Source organism: Uranotaenia lowii, chromosome 2 (genome assembly GCF_029784155.1).
Source record: "Uranotaenia lowii strain MFRU-FL chromosome 2, ASM2978415v1, whole genome shotgun sequence".
Lineage (NCBI taxonomy): Eukaryota > Metazoa > Arthropoda > Insecta > Diptera > Culicidae > Uranotaenia > Uranotaenia lowii.
In genome coordinates, this window is record NC_073692.1 from 177,022,349 (window position 1) to 177,045,057 (window position 22,709).

The 22,709-nt window shown below is 38.5% G+C and overlaps 2 protein-coding genes across 3 annotated transcripts in view; one reads left to right on the forward strand and one right to left on the reverse strand.

Moving 5' to 3' along the window:
* LOC129747446 (uncharacterized) overlaps window positions 1–19,542 on the forward strand; it is a 33,628-nt gene extending 14,086 nt beyond the window's left edge. The window contains exon 3 of the mRNA XM_055741679.1: window positions 17,926–19,542. Coding sequence (XP_055597654.1) covers window positions 17,926–19,396 — 1,471 coding nt within the window. The 3' untranslated portion in view covers window positions 19,397–19,542. The remainder of the gene's footprint in view (window positions 1–17,925) is intronic.
* Window positions 19,412–22,709, reverse strand: part of LOC129747445 (ATP-sensitive inward rectifier potassium channel 12) — a 30,005-nt gene continuing 26,707 nt past the window's right edge. For both annotated transcript variants that reach the window (XM_055741677.1, XM_055741678.1), the window contains 2 exons: window positions 19,810–20,784; window positions 19,412–19,754 (listed from right to left, as the gene is read on the reverse strand). In XM_055741677.1, the coding sequence (XP_055597652.1) occupies window positions 19,602–19,754; window positions 19,810–20,784 (1,128 nt within the window). In that variant the 3' untranslated portion in view covers window positions 19,412–19,601. The remainder of the gene's footprint in view (window positions 19,755–19,809; window positions 20,785–22,709) is intronic.

Here is a 22,709-nt window from a genome sequence, read left to right on the forward strand (position 1 = left end):
TGGTAAAGTGCCAAAGATAAAACCTAAAAAAAAGTGTAAATTTCTCAAAGAATAAAAAACGTAAGATCTTACTAGGGGGGGACGGGGGGGTTTTGAAAAATCTTACTTTGTCTTACCAGGGGGGGAGGGAGGGTTGAAAATTTCCAAAATCGTGCTTACGTAATTAGTGAACGGCCCCAAAGGCTGGGCTTCGAACGTTCAAGGTACAAAAAGCCCCTAATCGCGACGAGAAGCAGAACAAGTCCGCCGAAACCCGTGCCAGGAAGTTGTACCTCAACAAGCTGACGAAAGTTGAATGCTGCATCATGGACGACGAAGCATATGTGGAGGCCAACTTCAAACAGATCTCCGGCAACCTGTTTTTCACGGCCAAGGATAAGTTCTGCGTTTTGGAGCATGTCCGCACTCAATTCCTGGTTTGACAAGCCTTTGCACGTGCGGGAAGCGGATTGCACCTTTCGTGACCCAGGACAAGATTAACGGACAGGTGTAAATGAAAGAGTGCCCCCAGAAGCGGCTGCCTTCTCTCCTGAAGGCCCACAACGTCTCAACAATCTTCTGGCCGGATTTGGCTTCATGCCACTACTCCAAGGACGTGCTGAAGTGGTATGCGTGAATAAGGTCAATTTCGTGCCGAAAATGTTCATCCCTCCCAACAATCCCGAGCTCCGCCCCATCGAGAAGTACTGGGCGATTATGAAGCAGCACCTTCTTAAACGACCTAAGGCAGTGAAGACAATTGAGGAACTGAAGAAAGTATGGGTTTACATACAAAAAACGGTTAATTCACAGGTTGTGCAGAATCTTATGGCCGGGGTTAAGGCCAAGGTGCGAGAATTTGCTTATGGACTGTAAATAAAATTCGTGTAAAATGGTAAAATGAAGTTCAATAGTTAATTTTGAATACTAGAAAGTTTGATGGTAATCGGCAAGGTTGCCGAAAAAAATTCTGTGTTTTGACGAAAAAAAATTCTGATTTTCTGTGATTTTTCCCAAAAATTCTGTGACGATTTTCTGTGAAGCTTTTTCCATTAATTTCATTCAAAAGTCATGTCAAATTGCGTATTTTTTACATTTTACTTCAGAAAAATCAATTAACATTATAAATTTTATCATATTTCTCCAATTCAAAGATAATTATCCAAAATTTAAATTGACATAAAAAAGTAATTTTGAAAATATGTATAAAATTTCAAAATTCTGTGAAATCTGTAAATTTTCCAAAAATTCTGTGTTCTGTGACACAGATTCTGTGAAATTAAAGATTTTTCTGTGATTTCGGCAACCTTGGTAATCGGATGATAACTCGGATTTTGCGAATAAATTTTGTGTGTGGCAATTTCCTCGTGGACACCCTTTATGGGACCAACTAATAAAAATCATGTTTAGAGTCTTCAGGAGAAATTTAGTCTTGATTGAAATTTTAATAAAATCACGATGTTTGTTTGAGGAAATAATAATTGTTGAAAAACCAGTTTTAATGCTTCTTCAGAACACTATGTCTCAGAATCACTGTCACATTTGAGATTCAGTGCAAACCCTTCCCGTTGTCAGTTATAGCTCAAATTTAGCAGAATGCCATCTGATAATTTCCTTAAATCATTTAAGTCTTTTTTTACAAGTATTTCGATTCTCAAGTAGGTACAGTACCGTTCATAATTGTATAGAAATTGGAAGCGCGCGCACTGTTACTTCGACTTCGAACTTCCATAACTTTTTACTCTGATGATATTTTTTGATCAAATTTTCTGCGTAAGATAGATAAACTATCACACTATTATATCACAAAGTTTGAGTTTTCTAAAATTTGTGTGACCTGAGATACAGTATTTCTACGAAATCGGAGTTTTTGGACTTTAACCATTCAAACTGCAATGTCTCAGAAACTACGCTAAACTTTTTATTGAAATTTAGCTGATTGATTGTTGAAATAAAAAGCTAGCGTGTCTGAAGTTTTTGTAAAGTTCTATCGATGGAATCAAAAGTTACGCGAAATACAATTTTTCAGGCATAAACTTAGAAATGCGATTTCTATCATCTACAAATCAGTCGAAAAATGTCTGGCAAAAGCAATGAAGAAAAGAAAAAAATGGAATAAATTTTCCATTTGTGTTAAGAATTTCGCGATATTGTTTTGATTTTTTGGTTGAAATAGATTTACTGGTAGCTTAACATAAAATAGGCTTTTCCTATGAAAACATTCGTCCAAAATTCTATAGAAATCGCATTTCTAGGTTCATGCCTGAAATATTGTACCTCGCGTAACTTTTGATCTCATGTGTAGATTTTTTCGAAAACTTCAGACAGCTTTATATTTCCACAATCACTCAGCAAAATTTCAATGAAAAGCGTAGCGTAGTTTTTGAGATATTGCAGTTCGAATGGTAAAAATCCAAAAAGACCGATTTTCGTAGAATTATTGTAACTTGGGCCATACAAACTTTAGAAAGTTCAAACTTTGTGGTATAATAGTGTTATATTTGATCTCATGGCCGTAGGAACGGGGTGGGTGTGTGTTTTTAGGGGTTAAACCCCCCCCCCCCCAATGAAGGTCCAAAAATGCCAAGAGAATTTTTTTTGGCTTAAGATAAAATTTAAAATTTCTTATTATATTTTGATGAACAACTTAAATGATTTATGAGTAACATTAGTGTACTAATCTCGACTCCAAAACCACAAAATCTCATTCCAGGACCACAATTCTACATCAGTTTTTTAAAAATGGGCTTGAGATATAGCTCAGTTGGCAAGTCAGTTGCTTTCTGAGCAGATGTCCGTGAGTTCGAGCCCAAGAGTAAACATCGAACACAGTTGTACCGGATAAGTTTTTCAATAACTTTCCGCCAACTGCAACGTTGATAAAGTCGCGAATGCCACAAAGATGGTAAAACGACTATAATCGAAACAAAAAAAAAAAAAAAGTTTTTTAAAAAATTTCTCACTTGTTGATTGTAATTCAGTCCCAAATATTGAATCCCAATGAAGTTAGACTAAGCTTACCAGATTGTCCGGATTTTGACCAGAATTTCTCACTCAATTTGCAAAATCAAACGAAAATTTCAATAAAGTCATTAGAATTATGAATCTTGCGTCCAATTATTTTTTTATAACAAATTTTACCAAAATAAACATAAACCATTTTTGGAAACCTTAAATATGATTCTGAAATGACTGATGTGTTTTAATTAAGGCAGTTTTCCACGTGTTCTTTTTTTATTTCGATATAATTCCGTAATTCGCATGCATATTGGCCAGATTTTTGGGAAAATTATGAAACAATATGTCCTCATTTCGCAAGGTTTTTAAATAAAATTGCCTGGATTTTTCCAGCCCAGATACATGCGGAAAAATATCTAGTAAGTACCCAGTTTATTGTTCTCGATTTTCAGTTTGCATCATCTTTGTTAAAGAATCCTGCTTCGAACCTTGGTGATACATTTCAATCTAAAATATGATGAATTTTTAAGATTCGAAACTCACAATTTCGGAATATGAATAGAAAATATAAAAATTTCAAATCATTTTTGGATCTGAAATATTTTTCCTCAATTTTTATGCAAAGTTGAAACATAAGAAAGTTCAGATTTGAAAAATGTCAAACAATTTCATCATTCAAAATGCTGTCTAAATTTACAAGTTCAATAACAAATAAAAAATTGAAAAAAAATCATATTGAAAACCATAGATTCAGAATCAAATATAAGATTTTTGGTTACGAGTTCTGATACAAATTTTGCTTTTTGGTTTCAAATTCTTAGGATTTCTTATCTGGAATTTAGATTAAGGATTTGATTTTGGGTTCAAAATGCAGAATTCAGACTAGGAAATAAAATCCCAGGTTTATCTTCAGATTTAGCTCAAATTTAAGTTTTTTATCAATATCAAAATATCAATGTTTAAATTTCACTAAGTATTCAAATTGGAGGAGATCGCAGTTTCATAACTTTGATTCTTGGTTCAATTCAATCAAAGGAAACACAAACCTGATGAAAGTCACACATAAAAAATAAGTATAGATTCATTTAAAAGAATGTGTATTTTCAAAAATCTAGATTTAAATTTTCACAGGATCACAGGATTATAATTATGAAATATTAAAAAAAATTAATGATAATTTTTTAACTTGGTTTTTATTCTCAGGTAAAATTTCAGCTGGTGATTTTATTTAACATTATTTACATATATTGCAGATTCTTTATTCTTCAACATCAATGGTTCTAACTAAAATCTTAATTTTTAATCGAGTTTACAAAAGTAAAAAATAAACCTTATTTGAACAGTTAACCTAATTTTTTACTTTTATTGCTTTGCTATTGCTTTATTGATACATTTTCACTCATGCTTAGAATGGTTATGCTTGTGGTTCAAAAGAATTACCTCCCTAAAGTAATGAGTAAAAAAGTTTTTTTTCTAAATGAAGCGTTCCAAATCCTTTTTTTTTGTTTCGATTATGATAGTAGTTCTTACAGCATTGTGCCATTCGCGATTTTTCTCAACAATGCAGTGGGCACACCAATCACTTAACTGTGTTCGATGTTTACTCTTGGGATCAAACTCACGGACATCAGCTCAGAAGGCAACTGATTTACTTGAATCATTTGTACTTAGTACATATGTACACATTTTTTCACGTGTGTATGCAATGTTCAAGCAAAAATGTTATAGAAATAAAAAATTGTTGTCCCGCTGACTTTCCAGCAAAATTTCCAGCAATTTAAATTGCTGATAAAAAAAACAGCAAACGTTAATGCTGGTTTCTAGCAATTCAAATTGCTGGTTTCCAGCAATTCAAATTGCCGGAAAATCAGCAATCCGGATGGCTGGAAACCAGCTATTTCTTTCAAAACAACCTGCTGTATTTAGTATCAAATTTATTTTTCATTCAAAATTAAGAATATTGGCTGTGCATATAATGAGCAATAAGAAACAATTACTTCCTTCCATTTTTCTTTCAAAACAACCAGCTGTATTTAGTATCAAATTTATTTTTCATTCAAAATTAAGAATACTGGCTGTGCATATAATGAGCAATAAGAAACAATTACTTCCTTCCATTTTTCAATAATGTTTGTATTTATTTCCAAGAACTTTTTCTAAAAATTTTACAACAACGGCTCTGGAGTGGCAGCTTTGTGCCAAAGTGTTGATCATTCGCCACCTGAGAAAAGAATTCTGATTAGTATCTTTTATGAGATATCAACCTTTCAAATAAAAACTTCCCCTTTATTTGATGTCTGGTGGCTAGAATATAGGGGAAAATGAAAATAAATACATTAATCTAACCGAAATTCGTAAAATAGAGTCTTACCTTGCATCAGCATACGAAAACAAACAGACTCCAATTTGACAACTGGATTGCTGATTTTCCAGAAAATTGCTGGAAAGTCCAGCAATTTGGAAACCGATTGCTGATTTTTGACAAGAACACAACCGAATGCTGAAAAATCCAGCAATTAGAAAACCGATTGCTGGTTTCCAGCAAAAATTTGGATTGCTGAACGTTTCCAGACATTTTTTTTTTGCTGGAAATCGAGTCAAAAATTTCCTGTGTACAGTCTTTTTTCTGAAGCATGTTTGTTCGGATTTTTTTTCTTAGACTTTGAATTACGGAAAATTGAATTTTTGTAGGTGAATATTGTTTGAAAAACATATGTGAGTTACATTACGATTTTTCCAAAACTATAAATTTTATAAAAAATTCAGGAGTGTATGAGGGTTAAAAGGTAATACTAATAACTTTTTTTTAGACTCCGTTTTTCGAAACAACCTTGTATTTAAATATTTATTCTACCGATCGTCACTTGAGAAATCCTGTTTTGTCGCTGCCGAAAATGTTGCTGAGGTCAAATCGTAGATCATCATAGTCATCAATGAAGCAACTATGAGAAATTTAATAACAACCAAACCTAAACCCATATTCAAATTAACTTCAATTAATATCCAACTCAAATGTCATATATCTCAGAAACTAATGAACCAAATTCTACAAATTTAATATCTTTGAGTTACCAAACGTGTTGTTTTCAACTTTGTCAAAATAGTTTCTTTGTTTAATTGATAACACAAGAATTATGCTTCTTAGTGTATTATACTCGCCCGAGCGAAAAAACGAGATATCTCGTATTTGGTCGGCAATGTGTTGATCACTCACTGGGAAGCGATTGGAATTGGTATAACGAGTCTATGAAACAAAAATTTACTATCGTTTTGAGGCTCCAAACCTTTTTTCGAATAAGTAGAATGTTTAAAAATAGCTCTTATAATATAAACTGTTGGCGTCAAATTCAACAAAACATAACATCTGAAACAACAACAACACTTGGGAAATATTGTTTCAGTTGTTGATATGTTCTGACCTATAATTTAAAATCAAATCAACTTCTGTTTATCACGAACGTTTCGAGCCAGTTAACAACAGCAGGATGAACTCTTCGGTAGTAATTTTTTCGGCGATCGTACTGCTGCTGGCTGTGGTTTCCACGGCAGAGGCGCAAACATCAACCTCAACCACAACGTCCGGCACTTCTTCAACGATCACGACCATTCAGAGTGCCTTCAACAGTGTGATGACCACGATTAGCACCATATTTTCATCGATTCTGGCGTCGATTTTGAAAATATTCAGCGGATGAATGTAATCTTCGGTTGTACTTTGCTCAGACATATCACCTGGGTAAAATATGTGTAATAATTTGAATATGTAACCATATTTTAAGCTAATTCCCTAATAAATCAATATCAAAACATAAAGGTCATTTTACTTTGGAAAAGCGAAAATAGAGTATTCAGACTCAGAATACTTCATACAATAAATAGAGTAAGTGTACTCGAAGTTGTCATCTAGGGCTATAGCTTTTCTTAAAGTTTAAGCATTTCTGTAAAATACACCCTTGGATATCCTGTAAAAATATTTTTTTATAATTATATAAATTTTAATTATTTGAGATAAAGATCTCTAACGGAGCTTCTTAAAATCTTGACACCCTGTTCCAAATATTGACAGTTTCGTAATTTCTTTAGTCGACTCTGTATGATATCACGAACCTAACCCAAAGAATTGAATCAGGATGCAATAAAATGATAAAACTATGCTTACGTTTTTTTAAATCTGTTTTTATTTTTATTTTTATGTGAATGAATGAAAATGTTAGTTTAGTAGAAACCAAACTATTCCACAGTATAATACATTCAAGTTAATAAAACAGATGTTGCCAGCAAGATTCGGGATAATCCCCCTTATCATCGAGCCACTGGTAGCGAATAGGAGAAACGTCAGGATTATACTTGCAATTATCACTATCACTTCATTCAACTTTAAGCACCCCATCAAACGTGCGTTTCAACACATTTCAACTTAGTTGTTAACAATTATATAAAAATTCCTAAAATATATAAATATTTTCTTGTGGAAGAATCACTATAAGGAAACATAATGTAAGTCATTTGGAAAAATTTGTTTAAAAAACTGTATTAAAATATAAGATTAATTTACAGCTTTGAGCTGACTGCAACTAAAACCACATGCGAGTTTGCTCCAAAGAATTCCGAAAAATAGTGTCCGCAACAACAGATATGACAACAGATAGTTTTTTTTTTATTTTAGTGCCATCAACAACTATTTCTTGAGAGAATTTAATCTAACATCTACATTGCAAACTGAGGAAACCCAAAAAAATTCTGAATCTTAAAAAACAGTAGTCAAATAAAAGGGCTAAAAAAACTCAAAATTCATCTATTTTCCGATCATCCGATTTGGGTTTTAATTTTGGTCATATTTTTCAACCCACTGCTGATAACGAAACTGATTTGCTGCAGTCCATTGATGAAAGCGTTGGCCAAGAGCCCCAGACCTCTATTGGTGATCGGGAACAGTGTGGTGGTGGTTACGGGCGCCGCCGTGGTAGCCGGAGCTGTCGTAACTGCTGCGTATCCAACATTCCCCGAAAGGAGAACCGCACCGAAGATACAGCAAAAAATTATTGCGAAGCGCATCTTTAGCCAATTTTACTATAAACTTGTAGAAATCAAGGAAAGATCTGTTTTCATATTGAATTTGGACCTATTTAAATATTTTTAAACGAATACTCGTTATTCTCGTTAACAGGTTATAAGTTTGGCTTTTTTTAAATAGTCTTACATTGTAGTGAACAGACAGCAGTTCGGACCTTCCCCAATACTAGAGCAATTAATATACTATTAATTGTTGGCGTTATTAAGTAATTTACCCGAAGGAGTTGATCACAACTTCTACTTTGGATCTATTTTTGGCCTCTGGACGATCTTATTGTTAGAAAAAGTAATTTAGGAATATTTGTGCGTTCAACATACCCCTGCCACTTTCGAAAGTCGATGTTTTTTTGTTTTGGATAAATCAATTGTGAGCTTCTCAATGCAGCCTTTACTCCAATCATGAGTATTCGATATTTCAACGTCATTGGCATAAGATGTAAACGCGATTGGCGATGATACGATTAATGAGACATTGCTTCGAACATTTTTTTTTGAGCAGGGAAAAGCTCCTGGGAGTGTAGGCCACTTTCAGGCCACTTCTCCCAAAGGCATAAAACCTCCTCATTACTTTATTATAAGATTTTTTTCCGATGATTTTTCTACAACATTTGGTTTTACAATTCAAGCTTTCATATAACGACAGATTGATATAATGCACTTTATTATTGGGCGATACGGTTTCGGTGGATGGCAGCGGTGTTTTGTGGCGGAGGGCGGTGGTGGTGGGCAATGGCGGCTGGTGGCGAGCACCTCGTTTGTTTATTTGGTAACAAATCAACGGATCACATGTTGATCCCAATGATTAAAAGTATATAAAACAAGTCTATTAAAATTAAATATTAAACACTACACAAACTACACAGTTCTCAACGTAATTAAAATTTTTCTCCTGAATAAATCCCTCGATTCATCGAATTCAAAGTGTTCAGAAAAACGGTTGAACGTCCTGATAACGCCGATCAGTGCACTATTACCGCCGTAGTTGTTCTGACGAAGAGGAGTGTAGAGCAGTAGATTCCGGTTTCGTAGTCCTTGGGGTCGAACACTTAGATTAACCGATTCCAAAAGCGAAGGACAGTCAATTCTCGAGGCCAGGATATCGGAGATAAGTAAGGCCCGTGTAGCTGCTCGGCGGGCTTGTAGCGTGTCTAGGCTTATGAGGTTGCAGCGGTTCTCGTAGCTTGGAAGGTGGAACGGATCAGACCAGTTCAAATGGCGTAAAGCATATCGCATAAAACGTCGTTGCAATGCTTCGATCCGATCAGCACCATTCTGATAGAAGGGGCACCAAACAGCCGACGCGTACTCCAGAATGGAGCGAACTAAGCTGCAGTAGAGGCTTTTCAGGCAGTACACGTCTCTATAATCCCTCGTCACGCGGAATATAAAGCCCAAACATCGGGAAGCTTTATCAACTATGTAGTTGGTATGCGTCTTGAAGTCAAGTTTCTGGTCAAGAACCACGCCTAAATCTTTTATGTGGTCCACACGAGCGATTAAATGGTCCGAAAGGAAATAATCGGCGAGGATGGGATGTCGTTTGCGCGAAAATGTTATGATGGAACATTTACTGCGGTTTAACGCCAGGCAATTGTTGTCGCACCAGGTAGCAAAAAGGTTGAATTGTCTTTGCAGAGAAACAGTGTCTTCAGGACCTTTGATTGCGTTGAACAGTTTCAAATCATCGGCGTAGGCGAGTTTTGGTCCATCAAGCAATAGGAGAGCGTCATTGAAATAAATAAGAAAAATAATCGGTCCTAGGTGGCTCCCTTGCGGAACTCCGGATGTGGCAGGGAACTGTCTGGATAACGAATCCGCGGATTTAACGGTTAGCTTTCTCCCAGTAAGGTAACTACGGAACCAATCTAATAAGGAACCACAAATGCCTAAACGTCCGAGTTTTGCAATAGCAATTTCATGATTGACCTTGTCAAAGGCAGCGGACAGGTCTGTATAGATTGCATCGGTTTGGATACCCGCTGTAAAGTTGTCTTGCACAAAAGATGTAAATGTTAATAAGTTCGTACTCGTTGAGCGCTTGGGCATAAAACCATGTTGATCATTGGAAAAATATTGCTTGGAAAAATAAAAAATAGGATCCAGGATTACCAGTTCGAACAATTTAGCAATGGCACATAAGGCGGAAATTCCTCTGTAGTTATTTACGTCCCTTTTGTCCCCTTTTTTGTGAACGGGGAACATATAAGCATCCTTCCACAGCGAAGGGAAAACAGCTCTGTCCAGCGATGCTTGAAATATTCGCTTGATAGGAAACAATAAATGAATCATGAAGCGTTTCAAAAAAGTGGCGGGTATTCCGTCCGGGCCAGAGGAAAGAGAGTTTTTTAACTTAGCAGTCGCCTTCAAAATGGTGTCCTCTTCTATTGCAATGTTGTTTAGAGATGAGTTCAGGGAAGGAACGTTCTGTGCAGCGTTAGTTATTTGATCAGCAGAAATAGGTCCAGAAGTGAAAACACTAGAAAATCTTTTTGCTAGTAAATTACATATGTCTGCATCCGAATTTCCCATCTCGTCGTCCAAGAACATGCGAGTTGGTAATCCCGATTCTCTTCGTTGATCCTTGACATGTTTCCAAAATGATTGAGGATTTTTCTTGAAGTTTCGTTGCAATCGTGTCAAATAGTTCTTGTAGCATTGAGAGCTAGCTTTTTTATACGCTGAATTAAGTATTCGGTAGTGGTCTTTAGTTCTTTGTGATTTGTTCCTATTATAATTGCGAAAGGCTTTGCATTTCAAAGTTTTCATCTGGCGTAATTCTTTGGTTATCCATGGAGCTCTAAAGTTTCCAGTTATCAAACGTTTTGGAACGTGACGATCAATAATGTAATTGATGATGTGAGAAAACGTTTCTGCTGCGGCGTTGGGGTCCGAAAGTACGAGCTCAGATTCCCAGTCGATGGAGTCTAACACAACAGAAATAGCGTGAAAATCAGCGTTTTTATAATCGTGAAAGAATGCAGCTGGTTTCTCGGAAGAAAATACCGAACCGGAAACCTCAATCGAGATAAGTAACGCAGGATGATGACGAACTAATTTGACCAACGGCGCAGGAGCTAGTTCAATCGTCGGCATACTAATTCCTTCATTCACAAAACATAAATCAAGCATACGACCGTTTTCATTTTCAACGCTGTTGATCTGCCGGAGAGTAGCTGTGCTCAAGGAATCAAGAATGATTTCGGAAGGTACCGAGAACGAGGAACGAGCTGGGTCAGGATATAAAAATACGCCATGGGCAGGAGACCATTTGATATTTGGTAAATTAAAATCGCCGATGATTAACATGTCGTCTTCAGGTGAGGCAAGCGACATAACTTTGATCAGGCACCTGGAGAAAGAATCGGCAATACTCACATCTCGCGTGCGATCTGGAGGAAAATATACCACACACACAAATAGCTTCCGGTTACCGATATCGATGCAGACCCACACTATTTCCAAATCATCCCAGGAATTGTCGTCGATAGACACGACGTGCAGTGTAGATTTCACGGCCAGTAAAACCCCGCCTCCAGTTGACTTCCGACTGTTGCAGGGGCTACGATCGCAGCGAAACACAACATAGTCAGAACTAAAAGCCTGACTAGTGAAGGTCTTGTCGTTCAGCCATGTTTCGGTCAGGGCAATAACATCGTAGCAGCAGCAAGAGGTGGCCAGCAGATACTCGTTTACGCAAGAGTTAATGCCTCCGACGTTCTGGTAAAAAATGCTCATATAGTCGCGACGCCCAGAAAGCAAACTGGGAAGTTGCACTCTAGAAGGTAAAATTTCATCACTAATAGAAGAACCATTTGGAGCTGTGTACTTGCCTGCGGGTGCAAGCTGGAGAACCCCGTCGCCGCTATCGATCTCAGGGCCGGGACGACTGCTGACGATGGCTGGAATCAGCGCGACTGAGTCGATGGGTTCAGGGGACTCCAAAATGCCTAATTCGTTGCGTCCCGGTGTAGTCAACCCAGTAGAAATGATGATGTTTTGTTCCGGCGTTTCATAACATTGAAAATGAAAATTTTCAATCGGCGTTAGTTCGGTTTGCCTAACAGGCAAGCCAAACTCAAATCTGCAAGGTGGAGGACGATGACTGGTCGAATAAGAGGGTAAGGGAGTGCACTTGCCTGCCTGCACAGGCTGGACAGCCCCGTTGCCTTCTTCGAACACAGGGCCGGGACGGCTGTTGACGCTGGCGGGAAACTGCGCGACTGTGACGAAGGGCTCGGGGGCGTCCATTGTGCTAAGTGCGGTGCGTCCCGGTGATCCAATAGTTTGACGTTCAGCATGTTGCTTTGATAAGTGGTTTCCACGTGCATTAATCGGCTCTTTTTCGGTACATTTCAGGTGAAGATTGTGATGATGAGGTCTGCAAAATGATGGGCAGTCACTGGACGAATCGAAAATTAAACTAGGATACTTGCCTGACTTCGGCGGTTGGAAAGCCCCATTGCCTTCTTCGAACACAGGGCCGGGGCGACTGCTGACGCTGGCTGGAATCTGCGCGACTGTGACGAAGGGCTCAGGGGCTTCCAAAAAGCTAAATTCGGTGCACCCCGGGGATCCAAACAGGAGATGTCGATCATTGGAATCGTGGGCGAAACTGATAGTTTCGGTCGTAGTTGACAAACTCCCGAAAACTCAGTCCATTTGGCCAGGTTTCAGGGTCCAAAGCTAAATCCTTAAGCTCTGGATTAACACCAACTTTAAAAGACACGAAGCGCATAGTGCTTGTATCGGTGCCTTTGGGTACGAGCTTAACCACGTGCGTGGTATCCGTTTGAAGGTTGGCCTTAACCATCGAGGCGACGTCGTCCTCACTCACATCAGTTTTGATGCGCGAAATGTACAGCCAAAACAAGTTCTCGTTTTCGTTGTTGCATATGGGAACCGAAACAACGTCAGCAGAAGATCGTTTTGCACCTAATTTGCACGGTTCGCTTATCGGTGCATCTGGAGCACGAGGTCTTTTAAGCGCACGACGAAAGTCAGGACGGGCAGGTGTCAGTGTTGGTATTGGGGTGGAAGGTTGCTTAGTGCAGATTTGCTTAATTTCCAAGCGGAGTTCAGAAATAGCTTCTGTCAGTTGAGCTATACCTTTTTGCTCAGGAGGGGGTGCAAAGGCGAGGCTACGAAAGTGAGCGTTTTCGAAAAGCCCAGCGCAGTCGTCGCACATCCAAAACGCGTTTTTGGAAAGCGATTTTAAGCTGCGGGCTGCGGCATTGCTAACGCCAACACAAGTTAGATGGAATTCCTTTCCGCAAATACCGCGGCAAACCATGAATTTGATCCCGTTGATCGTGCCGCAACAACTAGAGCATGCTTTCGCCACATTCGCCCGGAAGGTATGCAATAGGCAACGAAAAAAAAAATTGAATGCAAGATTTTTGCTTCCAAATTTTTACACAAGGTGTCGCTTCAGTTGCGGAGAAAAAGAAACCCGTATGAAGAAAACAAATGAGGTCTTCCTTGAACAGAATCGCCGCTCCGGGTGATATTCACAACACGAAATCAGTACACTTTAAAAGTTCATAGGGACAAACTAAATCAATATTTAGTCGAACACGCACATCTATGGTACCAAAAACACTTTTTCACAAATTAAAATGAAGTATTTGCATGAAAAATATGATGATTAAAAATTGATAAATGTATCACATAACAACATCAAAGCAGTGTTGCCGTTATGCCACCGCAGTGTTGCCGTTTGTGCATGAAAGTTTTGCAAAGAAATCCCAAACTGATGCCATCTATACCGATCTGTCTGCTGCATTCGACAAGGTGAACCATGATATTGCCATCGGAAAGCTCGCGCGATTAGGATTTTATGGATCTCTTATTGGCTGGTTCCGCAGTTACCTTACTGGACGTAAATTGACAGTTCGTACGGGTAACTGTTTTTCCAGGCAGTTCTCAGCTTCATCAGGCGTGCCTCAGGGAAGTCATTTAGAGCCGTTAGTATTCCTAATCTACTTCAATGACGTGCTGCAACTCCTCGATGGACCAAAATTGGCGTATGCCGACGATTTGAAACTGTACTACTCTATCAATGGCTCCGAAGATGTGAACTTCCTGCAGAACCAGTTAAACCTTTTTGCTTTCTGGTGTGATGCCAATCGCCTACCTTTAAACCGTAATAAATGTGTAGTAAGATCATTTTCCCGCAAACGACGCCCGTCCTCAGCCGTTTATTTCCTTGGAAACGATGCAATCTCTCGAGCTCAACACGTGAAAGATCTTGGTGTGATCCTCGACGCGCAGTTGGATTTTAAGAATCACACCAACTATATCGTTGACAAAGCCTCCAGAAGCCTGGGTCTTCTTTTCCGCATGACGAAGGACTTTAAGGACATCTACTGCCTGAAGAGTCTTTACTCCAGTCTGGTTCGATCGATCCTCGAATATGCTTCTGCGGTTCGGTGCCCATATTATCAAAACGGTTCTGATCGCATCGCAGCCATCCAACGACATTTTTTGAGGTATGCCCTTCGACACTTAAACTGGCAAGACCCTTTTCGACTTCCCAGCTACGAAAGCCGATGCCGCCTGATCGACATCGACACGCTGCAAGTCCGCAGGACCGCCACTCGTGCTTCTTTCGTCGCTGATCTGATTTCATCAAGAATCGACTCTCCCGCACTTTTGGAAGTTCTTCCACTTAGCGTCCGATCTCGTGGTTTGAGGATCTTCAGCTCTTCATTCCTGTTAGACTAAACAATTACGGGGCCAACTCTGCAATAATTGGCGTCATCAAGACTTTTAACAGCTTCTCAGAGCACTTTGATTTTGACGTCTCGAAGGTGGTATTCCGAAGAAGAATTCTTAGTGTTCTAAGTTCAGTATAGATTTGTATTTGTAGTTAGTCTCTTAATTTTTAAATATCATTTGGATCAATATATGATCTGTTGATTTAATAATAGTAAATAAATAAATAAATAAATTAGTGATGAGACCCTCTTTTAAGGGAACGCAGTCTGTCAGGTTACCGGAAACCGGACTATTGGCTTAGATCATTGGATGTACGTTTCTAAATTAGATCTAATGTGCCTCTTAATGAGCACTGAATTTGGCGATGTTTCTTTCAGATGGTATATGTGCCAGCAGTCGATTATAACAGACTTTACCATAGTAGGTAAAAGCTTTCTTAGAAAATTCTGAAGTGGGCTGTTGTACGTACAGGCTACTTTGATGTCTGAAAGAATATCAGTTGTCTTGACGATCGTATTGCAGATTATGTTGTGCAAGCCGTTTCTGTACCTAGGTGATTGTGGATGATAGATGCAGCTTGTAGTTCTCTCAATGCATTCAGAGGTAGAGTAGATTTTTCTGCTTCGTGGTAAAGGCTCCTATAGTTGGATACAGCCAAGGCCGCTTGTATACGGCCTTTAAACAGCGCTATACGGTCTTTGAGCTATCTGTAAGGGTTTGATACTCGTTTTGGATGCGGCTTCCCAGATAGGTAAATATCAGGTACTGTAGTTTGGATTGAACAAACGTCTGGTACATAATGGAAAGTTGCTTTTGGAGTACGAAGCTTTTTATTTTCCAGAAAAGCCCGCAAGCTGCGGCAGCTTCATTTTTGAGTGTTTTAATATGATGTGTCCATTTTAAAGCTGAGTCGATTGTTAATCCGTCACTTGTTCGATTTTAACTGATTCAACAAAAAGCTCACATTGTTCAGTTTCAGCGGTTCGAAATGGATTCAAAATCATGTGCTTCGTTTTGCATAAGTTCAGAGACAACATGTTTTCAATGAAGTATTCCTGGAGGAGTTTCATATCTTCAGCTTTGTGCTGGATCATATAATTGAGATTTGTTTCGGAATACAACAAACAGGTATCATCAGCAAATAATCGTGGTTTTCCGTAGAGCTGCAAGTTTGGCAAGTCATTGACATAGATGAGGAACAATAAGGGGCCCAAATTACTTCCTTGAGGCACTCATACTTTAAGGGGGCTAAGATGACTTTTAAATCCGTTCAGCATTAAATACTGATTTCTGTTAGACAGAAAGCTTCCGATGAGATCGTGCGCTTGTCAACGAATTCCATAGAGCACTCTGTCCTTTTTGATGATTGGCCGTGGCAGAAAGATTATGGCCAGTGACGATTGTCGATTCACCCAAGTCACTCGATTCCAGGAGCCACTTTAGATGACGAACATCACTTTGGAGAAACTTTGGGAATCAACCTCTGTCACTTCATTCACACCAACTAAATCTCAGCATCCTGTTGGCCTTCTCGAGTACCGCAGAGTAATGAGGCTTAAAAGTCATATGACTGTCCAATAAAACTCAAAGATCCTTTATCTGATCCGCGCGTTGCATTGACTCACCCAGTATGCTGTATTCATATATGAATGGATGTTTCCTCCGACCAAATGTAATAACACAACACTTGGCAACGCTTAAAACCAGTAAATGATCAGCACACCAGTTCACAACCATCTCCAGGAATCCTTGTAACTCGTAGCAATCAGCTAAACTGTGTATGACTAAAAATATTTTTAGATCGTCCGCATACACGAGAACTCCACAGCCAATGAGAAGCAAATTAATGTCATTGCAGAACATTGTGAACAACAGGGGGCCCAATTTGCTGCCTTGTGGAACCCCACACTTTGGAATAAAATCAGTAGATTCTGCAGAACCAATTCTAACAACTAAACGGCGATTAGTGAGATAACTTTTTATCCAAACACATAGTCGTTCAGAACATCCCAAACGTTGCAATTTTTTCAGGAGCATATCGTGATGTCTATAGCTATACCGAAGTGATATATTATAATCTGTTTGACAGTTTGGAGATGAAAAACGTGCTCAATATCATGAACTAATAAAGTAAAGAACCCAAAATTTGATGATATTTTTTTTTCATTTACTCTATTTATTGCGCTGCCGATCGCCGTGGTAAATTATATACCGTTGGATAGGCGAAAGCCTCATCAAAAACATATCTTAAAATCAGCTGCTAGTTTTTGCTATATTTTGTATACAATGTCTTTGAATAGAACGCTGTTTGGTTTAAAAATGAAAATTTTAAAGTATTTGTACAGAGTAAACCATGAATCGTTTGCTTCCATATATATATATGCAACTTCAACATAAAACATTAATTTAGTATTAAATAATCCAATTAACCTAGAGGAATTTTGGAGCTCATAATTAATTTTAACAAAAATATTCATAAATAATTGAAAAAAAAATCAATTTTCCAGTATGAAGCTCATACCCCGTTTTGGCAATTATAGGAAAAAAAGAAATTTTTAATTAAAAAAAATAATTTTTTTTATTTTTCTCAACTTTTCGCCTATAAACTTTAACAAAAAAGGTTTTTATAAATTTTTTCCATTTTTTTATTTTGAACCACTGTGAAGCGGCAAACCCTTACCCCCCTCCCCGGTTGTCCACGTGAACAGGTTTGAAATAGTTTTTTTTTCTAAATCTAATTTTCTAATCTAAAGAAAACACTGCTTTTTGCCTATTTGTTATTGAAATGGCTAATTTAGAAAAATGTGAATATGCGTTTCCTGATATAAAATAATTTGAAAATTTTTAAATTTCTAAATTATTCATATTCATCACTTGCTTTCAAGTGACTACTAATTGTTTAAACTTAAACTAGAAAGCTTTGCAATTTTAAGATTTTTTTTTTTGAGATTTTTATTTAAACTTCTTAATATTTATTTATGGACATTTCCCCACTCTCCCGCTTCTCCTAAGATGTCCACGTGATATATGAACGGCCCCTTATCAGAAGGTTGTGGTCTGTGGATCGATCTGTGGGATGAATTGCTATGAACCAAAATTATCAGTAAACGCTGATTTCGAGAAATATCTTCTTTAGAAATGGGTCAATCTGACCATAAAAATAAACATTAAAATTTTATTCTTTGTTTCTTCTTCCAGCACCACTAAAGCTCGCTTCCACCCGGCAAAACGGTTCCTACTCTCAGTGGCCTCCTACAATGGGTCGGTTCTGATGTACGACACTCACCAAAAGAAGGTACTTTTCAATCAGGTGGAAGCACACACCGCTCCCTGTCGAGATTTGGCCATGACAGCCGCCAGTCCGGATATGCTGTACACCGTAGGTTACGATAACGTTATCAATGTGTTCGATACCCGCAAAAAGCAGGCTCCCCTGCAGATCCGATCGAATTATCCGTTCGAATCACTGGCTGTTTCTGAGTGTGGTCAATTTTTGTGTGTAGGTAATTTAAAGGGATATTTGTATGGTTACGATGCTAGAAATTTGTCTAAACCGCTGAATACGAACAAGTGTCATGATAGCTCGGTAACCAGCATTCTGTTCGCAAATTCTCGAGATGGGGAGACGGTAAATACTACGGTGGCCGGAAAAAGTGTCAAAAAAGTTAGCATCGTTGAAGAGCCAAAGATTTGTCACAGTTCGGTGTCCGTAAGTTCGGTAGATGAAGAACACCCAGTTGTTGGTAAACCCGAACACGACAGTTTTATGAATGAAATCGATATGTTTTTGCAACGGAGAGATTCCATGGATTGTATGTCTCGTTTGAGTACATCCTCAAGAATGAGTTCTGGGTCTGCCCGTGCCAGTATGGGAGGAGGAAATAATCTGATGAGCTACCTGGATGACATCGATGACAACTTTGACTCAGAACAAAATGCTGAAGATACTCAAAGTCCAAATTTAGATGAAAGCTATATCAACACTAACAGACTAGTGAAAAGAAATGCTACCAAGAAGCAACCATCTTTAGAACGTCCTCAAAAGTCCAGTACCAACTTGGAGAACATAAGAGAAGAATCGGATGTCGACAGCAGTCGGGCTCTCAGCGAAATACCACCGGAGTTCAATGGAGACCAGTCCAAGCAAGGCTCTGCTATACCACCTTCTAAGCGTGTCTCTTTACGCCGTTCGACCAATGCGGAAAACAAAGAAAACCAATTCTCACCCGTTCCAGATAGAACATCTACTCCTCAATCGACTCAGGAATCTACCCCTGTGATACCCCAACACCGAGATAGTACAAAATTATCAACTGGAGATTCGCTACCGCCAACAGTGCAGGCCGCCTTCCAAGAGCTCAAACTAGAGATGGCAGATCTACGCAACGAAATGAGAGCAGAGTTGAAGGAACATTTTTTCCAGAACAACGTCGATCGTAAGTACACTGCCATGGCCACCCGAAGTCACCTCTGGATGGGTACCTTCAATCTGTGGCAAGAAACACAACAGAAGTTGGAACGCATTGATGAGGTTACTCAAGCGGGTTTTGGGTTGCTGCTCAGCAATGATGAGTTCACCCAACGGTATATGGCTCTGCAGAAAGAAAATGAACAGCTCAAACGAAGAATCTCCGAGCTGGAGAAAGAAAAATCCGGTTCGAAGAAATGAACATTAAGTGCGGGGTTTTAACGGTAAGTTTTATTACAATTATTTTCTCTCCACTCGAAGTGGTAAGCGTTTTTGGTGATTAGATAAGATCGTGTTATGGAACTGAATATCTTTACGAAAAGACATTAAACATATTATCAACTTTAGGAAGTGTTTTTTTTTTAATAGACCTATTGAGAACTAGGTTTCTATCGGGGTTTTTAAACTACAATTCGCTGGTTTGGATAAGATCTTTTTGTTCAGTTGGTCGTGATTGACCTTCGTCTGGTGGTGAGAGTTTTTCTTCTGAGATAAGTTTCAGTTTTTCCGAAAGCTTGTCCAGTTGAATTCCGGCATTCTCATCATCGGATTCCTGTGACTTAGAAAACGGATAATTATTGATTCACCTGAATATTAATAGCATTATTTCTTACCATGTAACCATTTCCTCCGTTTGTTACATTCTGTTCAGCTCCATCGAGGTCTCGCTCCCGCTCTTGTTCCATGTACTGGTGCACTTCCTCCAAAACTTCCTCTAAACGCCGAGCACTGCAAAGTGGTGTATCGACCGGTTCTACAGCATCAATCCTCTCATTGGCGGCAACGTATCGTTCACTCCGAACATCAAACTGAATAATATTTTCAAATCGATGTCCCCAATATATTTCCCCGGGTAAATACGAAGTCCTTGCTTCGTTCACCTGTCCGGTAGTCATAGTTCCTCCAGTCAGTGTTACCACGATCTCGAACTTTTTCTGTAGCAAATCTTTGGCAGAAACATCAAACAGCGGGCTATCTCTGTCGATCACGTGACATATCGTCACTGGCCACATCAACAGTATTCGTCCTTGATTTTCGAGCTTCATGTAGGATTCATGTTTCTCGATCAATTCCCCCTCCAGTGATCGCCGCTGTTCGAGCATGACCGCAGATATTTTCGTCTCAATGGCATGTTGCTGCTTGATATCGGACAGCCGAAAAACGAAACACAACTTTCCGTCTCTCTGACAAATGACAGCTTTCCGGCTGAATTTCATGTCCGAAATCTTCTTTGGTGGTCGCACCAGTTTTGCGTAAACAATTCCAACCATCGCAGCATCGATCACGACCCCTACGATAATCTGAACCGTTAGCAGAAACATAACTTCCGGACACTCTTCGGTGGGAGTTTTAGCACCATATCCTGTCGAAACCTGAGTCTCAATGCTGAACAGCAGGAAAGCGGCAAAAGTTGTTGCACCTTCAACGCAAGGCTGGGAACCTTCGCCCAGCCGTTCTCCTGTTTCGGGATCAAAGTTCAAATCTCCATGCGCATAAGCTATCAGATACCAAAGGATGGCAAACAGCAGCCAACTGCCGAAGAAGCTTAGCATGAATACGGTCAGCGTGTAACGCCACTGCACATCCACCTGAAATTGTGAAAATAATATAAAATGTTAAATGTAGGTATAAACTGAAAAATAAGAATCAATTTCACAGTTCAAATTCAGGTTTGTTTGTGGGTTGTTATCGGTTATCGAATCGAAATTACTGAACGAATTTCACTCTGAAAACTGTTTTTCTATAAAAGACATCTTATCCAAAGGATCATTAAACATACATTTGTCTTCAAACGACCTCTTTATTGACCTAGTAACAAAATCTGTCCCGAATCAGATGAAATCTAATATAACTCAACTGAATTTGGTGACTCCATGATATGAAAAACTCTGCTTCATCAATACTGAAAAACTTGATCGGCTATTTTTCCTCGAGCGGCTTGATAAATGCACCTTAAAGTATTGTTTGGAGTCCAAACTTTGGACTGAACACTAGCTCAGCTCTTTTGAGACGATGGGTGTACACCAATTTAACCCTCATCCGTCCCTGAAATTTTTAACCGTTACAGTCCCTGGAGTGTTATTTTGACACTCCTGACTTAAACCAATATAGGTCTCTCCTTTTTCTCAACCTATTTTTACAATATTTATAGTTTTGGAAACCTCGTAATTTAGCTCAAATATGCTTTCCGTTCAATTTTCAGTAGCAGACTTCAGTTTTCCGTTTTTCAAAGTCTGAGAAAAAAATCCGAAAAAACATGCTTCGGATAGACTGTAGATCAGCTACGAAATTCTCCAAAAATATATCACTTAGTGTCCAAGAAACCTGAAGTAAAAAGCTACACATTCCACATAGGGATATATTTCTTGAAATTTTTTCATGACCACAGAAAATGTAAAAATGTGGTGTAAAAACCGAACTTTTCAATCAAGTATGTCACACCAGATAAATTTTGAAAAGAAGATTGACGTAATTTGGCACATTTTTGCATTCGCAGCTTGAGTTAATATATTCAAAATCCAGTGCAAAGTTGTATTTTAGTGCGAGAAAATTTGAAAAAATTGCAAATTGACAGAAAGTTTGGAAAACAGCTACCTTTGAAAATTCGTCAACAATTCTGTGTTTCGTATTTTAACAATCTAAAATGCAAAAATGTGCCAAATTATGTCACCTTTTCAATCCTATTTTCACAATTTATCTGGTGTGACTTAAACAATTTTGACGGTCCATTGAATTGAAAATTACGGCTTTTTCACCACGTTTATTTACTACCACAAAGGTTAATATGACCTATAAAACAATTAAAAAAAAATACATCCATATGGGCACCTTATAGCTTCTAACTTCAGAATTTTTGGAGACTAAGTAAGCATTTAGTGGCTGATCTACAGTCTCTTTTCCGAAGCATGTTTTTTTGGAAAACTGAAGTGTGGTAGCTGAATATGTCTGAAAAACATATTTAATATTTGAGCTGAAAAATTGCTGAAAAAAATTAGAAGTTTTGGAAACCTCGTAATTCAATTGTAAAAATCGGTTAAGAAACAAGAGAGCTATAGCGGTTCTTAGCGAGGAGTGTCAAACTTAAACTCGAGGTCTGATCAGGGTTTTTTTCCTGGGTTGCGTCCGGGTGCGTCCATAAAAAAGTAATGATGCAATATTAAAGATTTCGAGAATTCATTGAGGGTCCCCCAAGAATTGTTTTTATTTGGATGCACCAGAGTGCCTCAAATGACCCGACTTTTGTAAAAGTTATGCGCTGCAGTCTAAAATTGATCCCTATAGGCTTAGTACCAGATCTCCTGTCAAATTTGGGCCAGATCGGATCACGGGAAGGGGTCACTCAACAAGTCTGTCATTTGAATGAGATTTTGAAACATTTTGTTCGGAAGGACATGAAAATTCAGTTTTTCACCAATAACTTTGGTCCTCGACCGATTTCTTTTGAATACAGATTTTCTTAAAGCCTAAATTATGACAAATATTTCATCCGAAGACTGCATTTCGATTCGAGTTA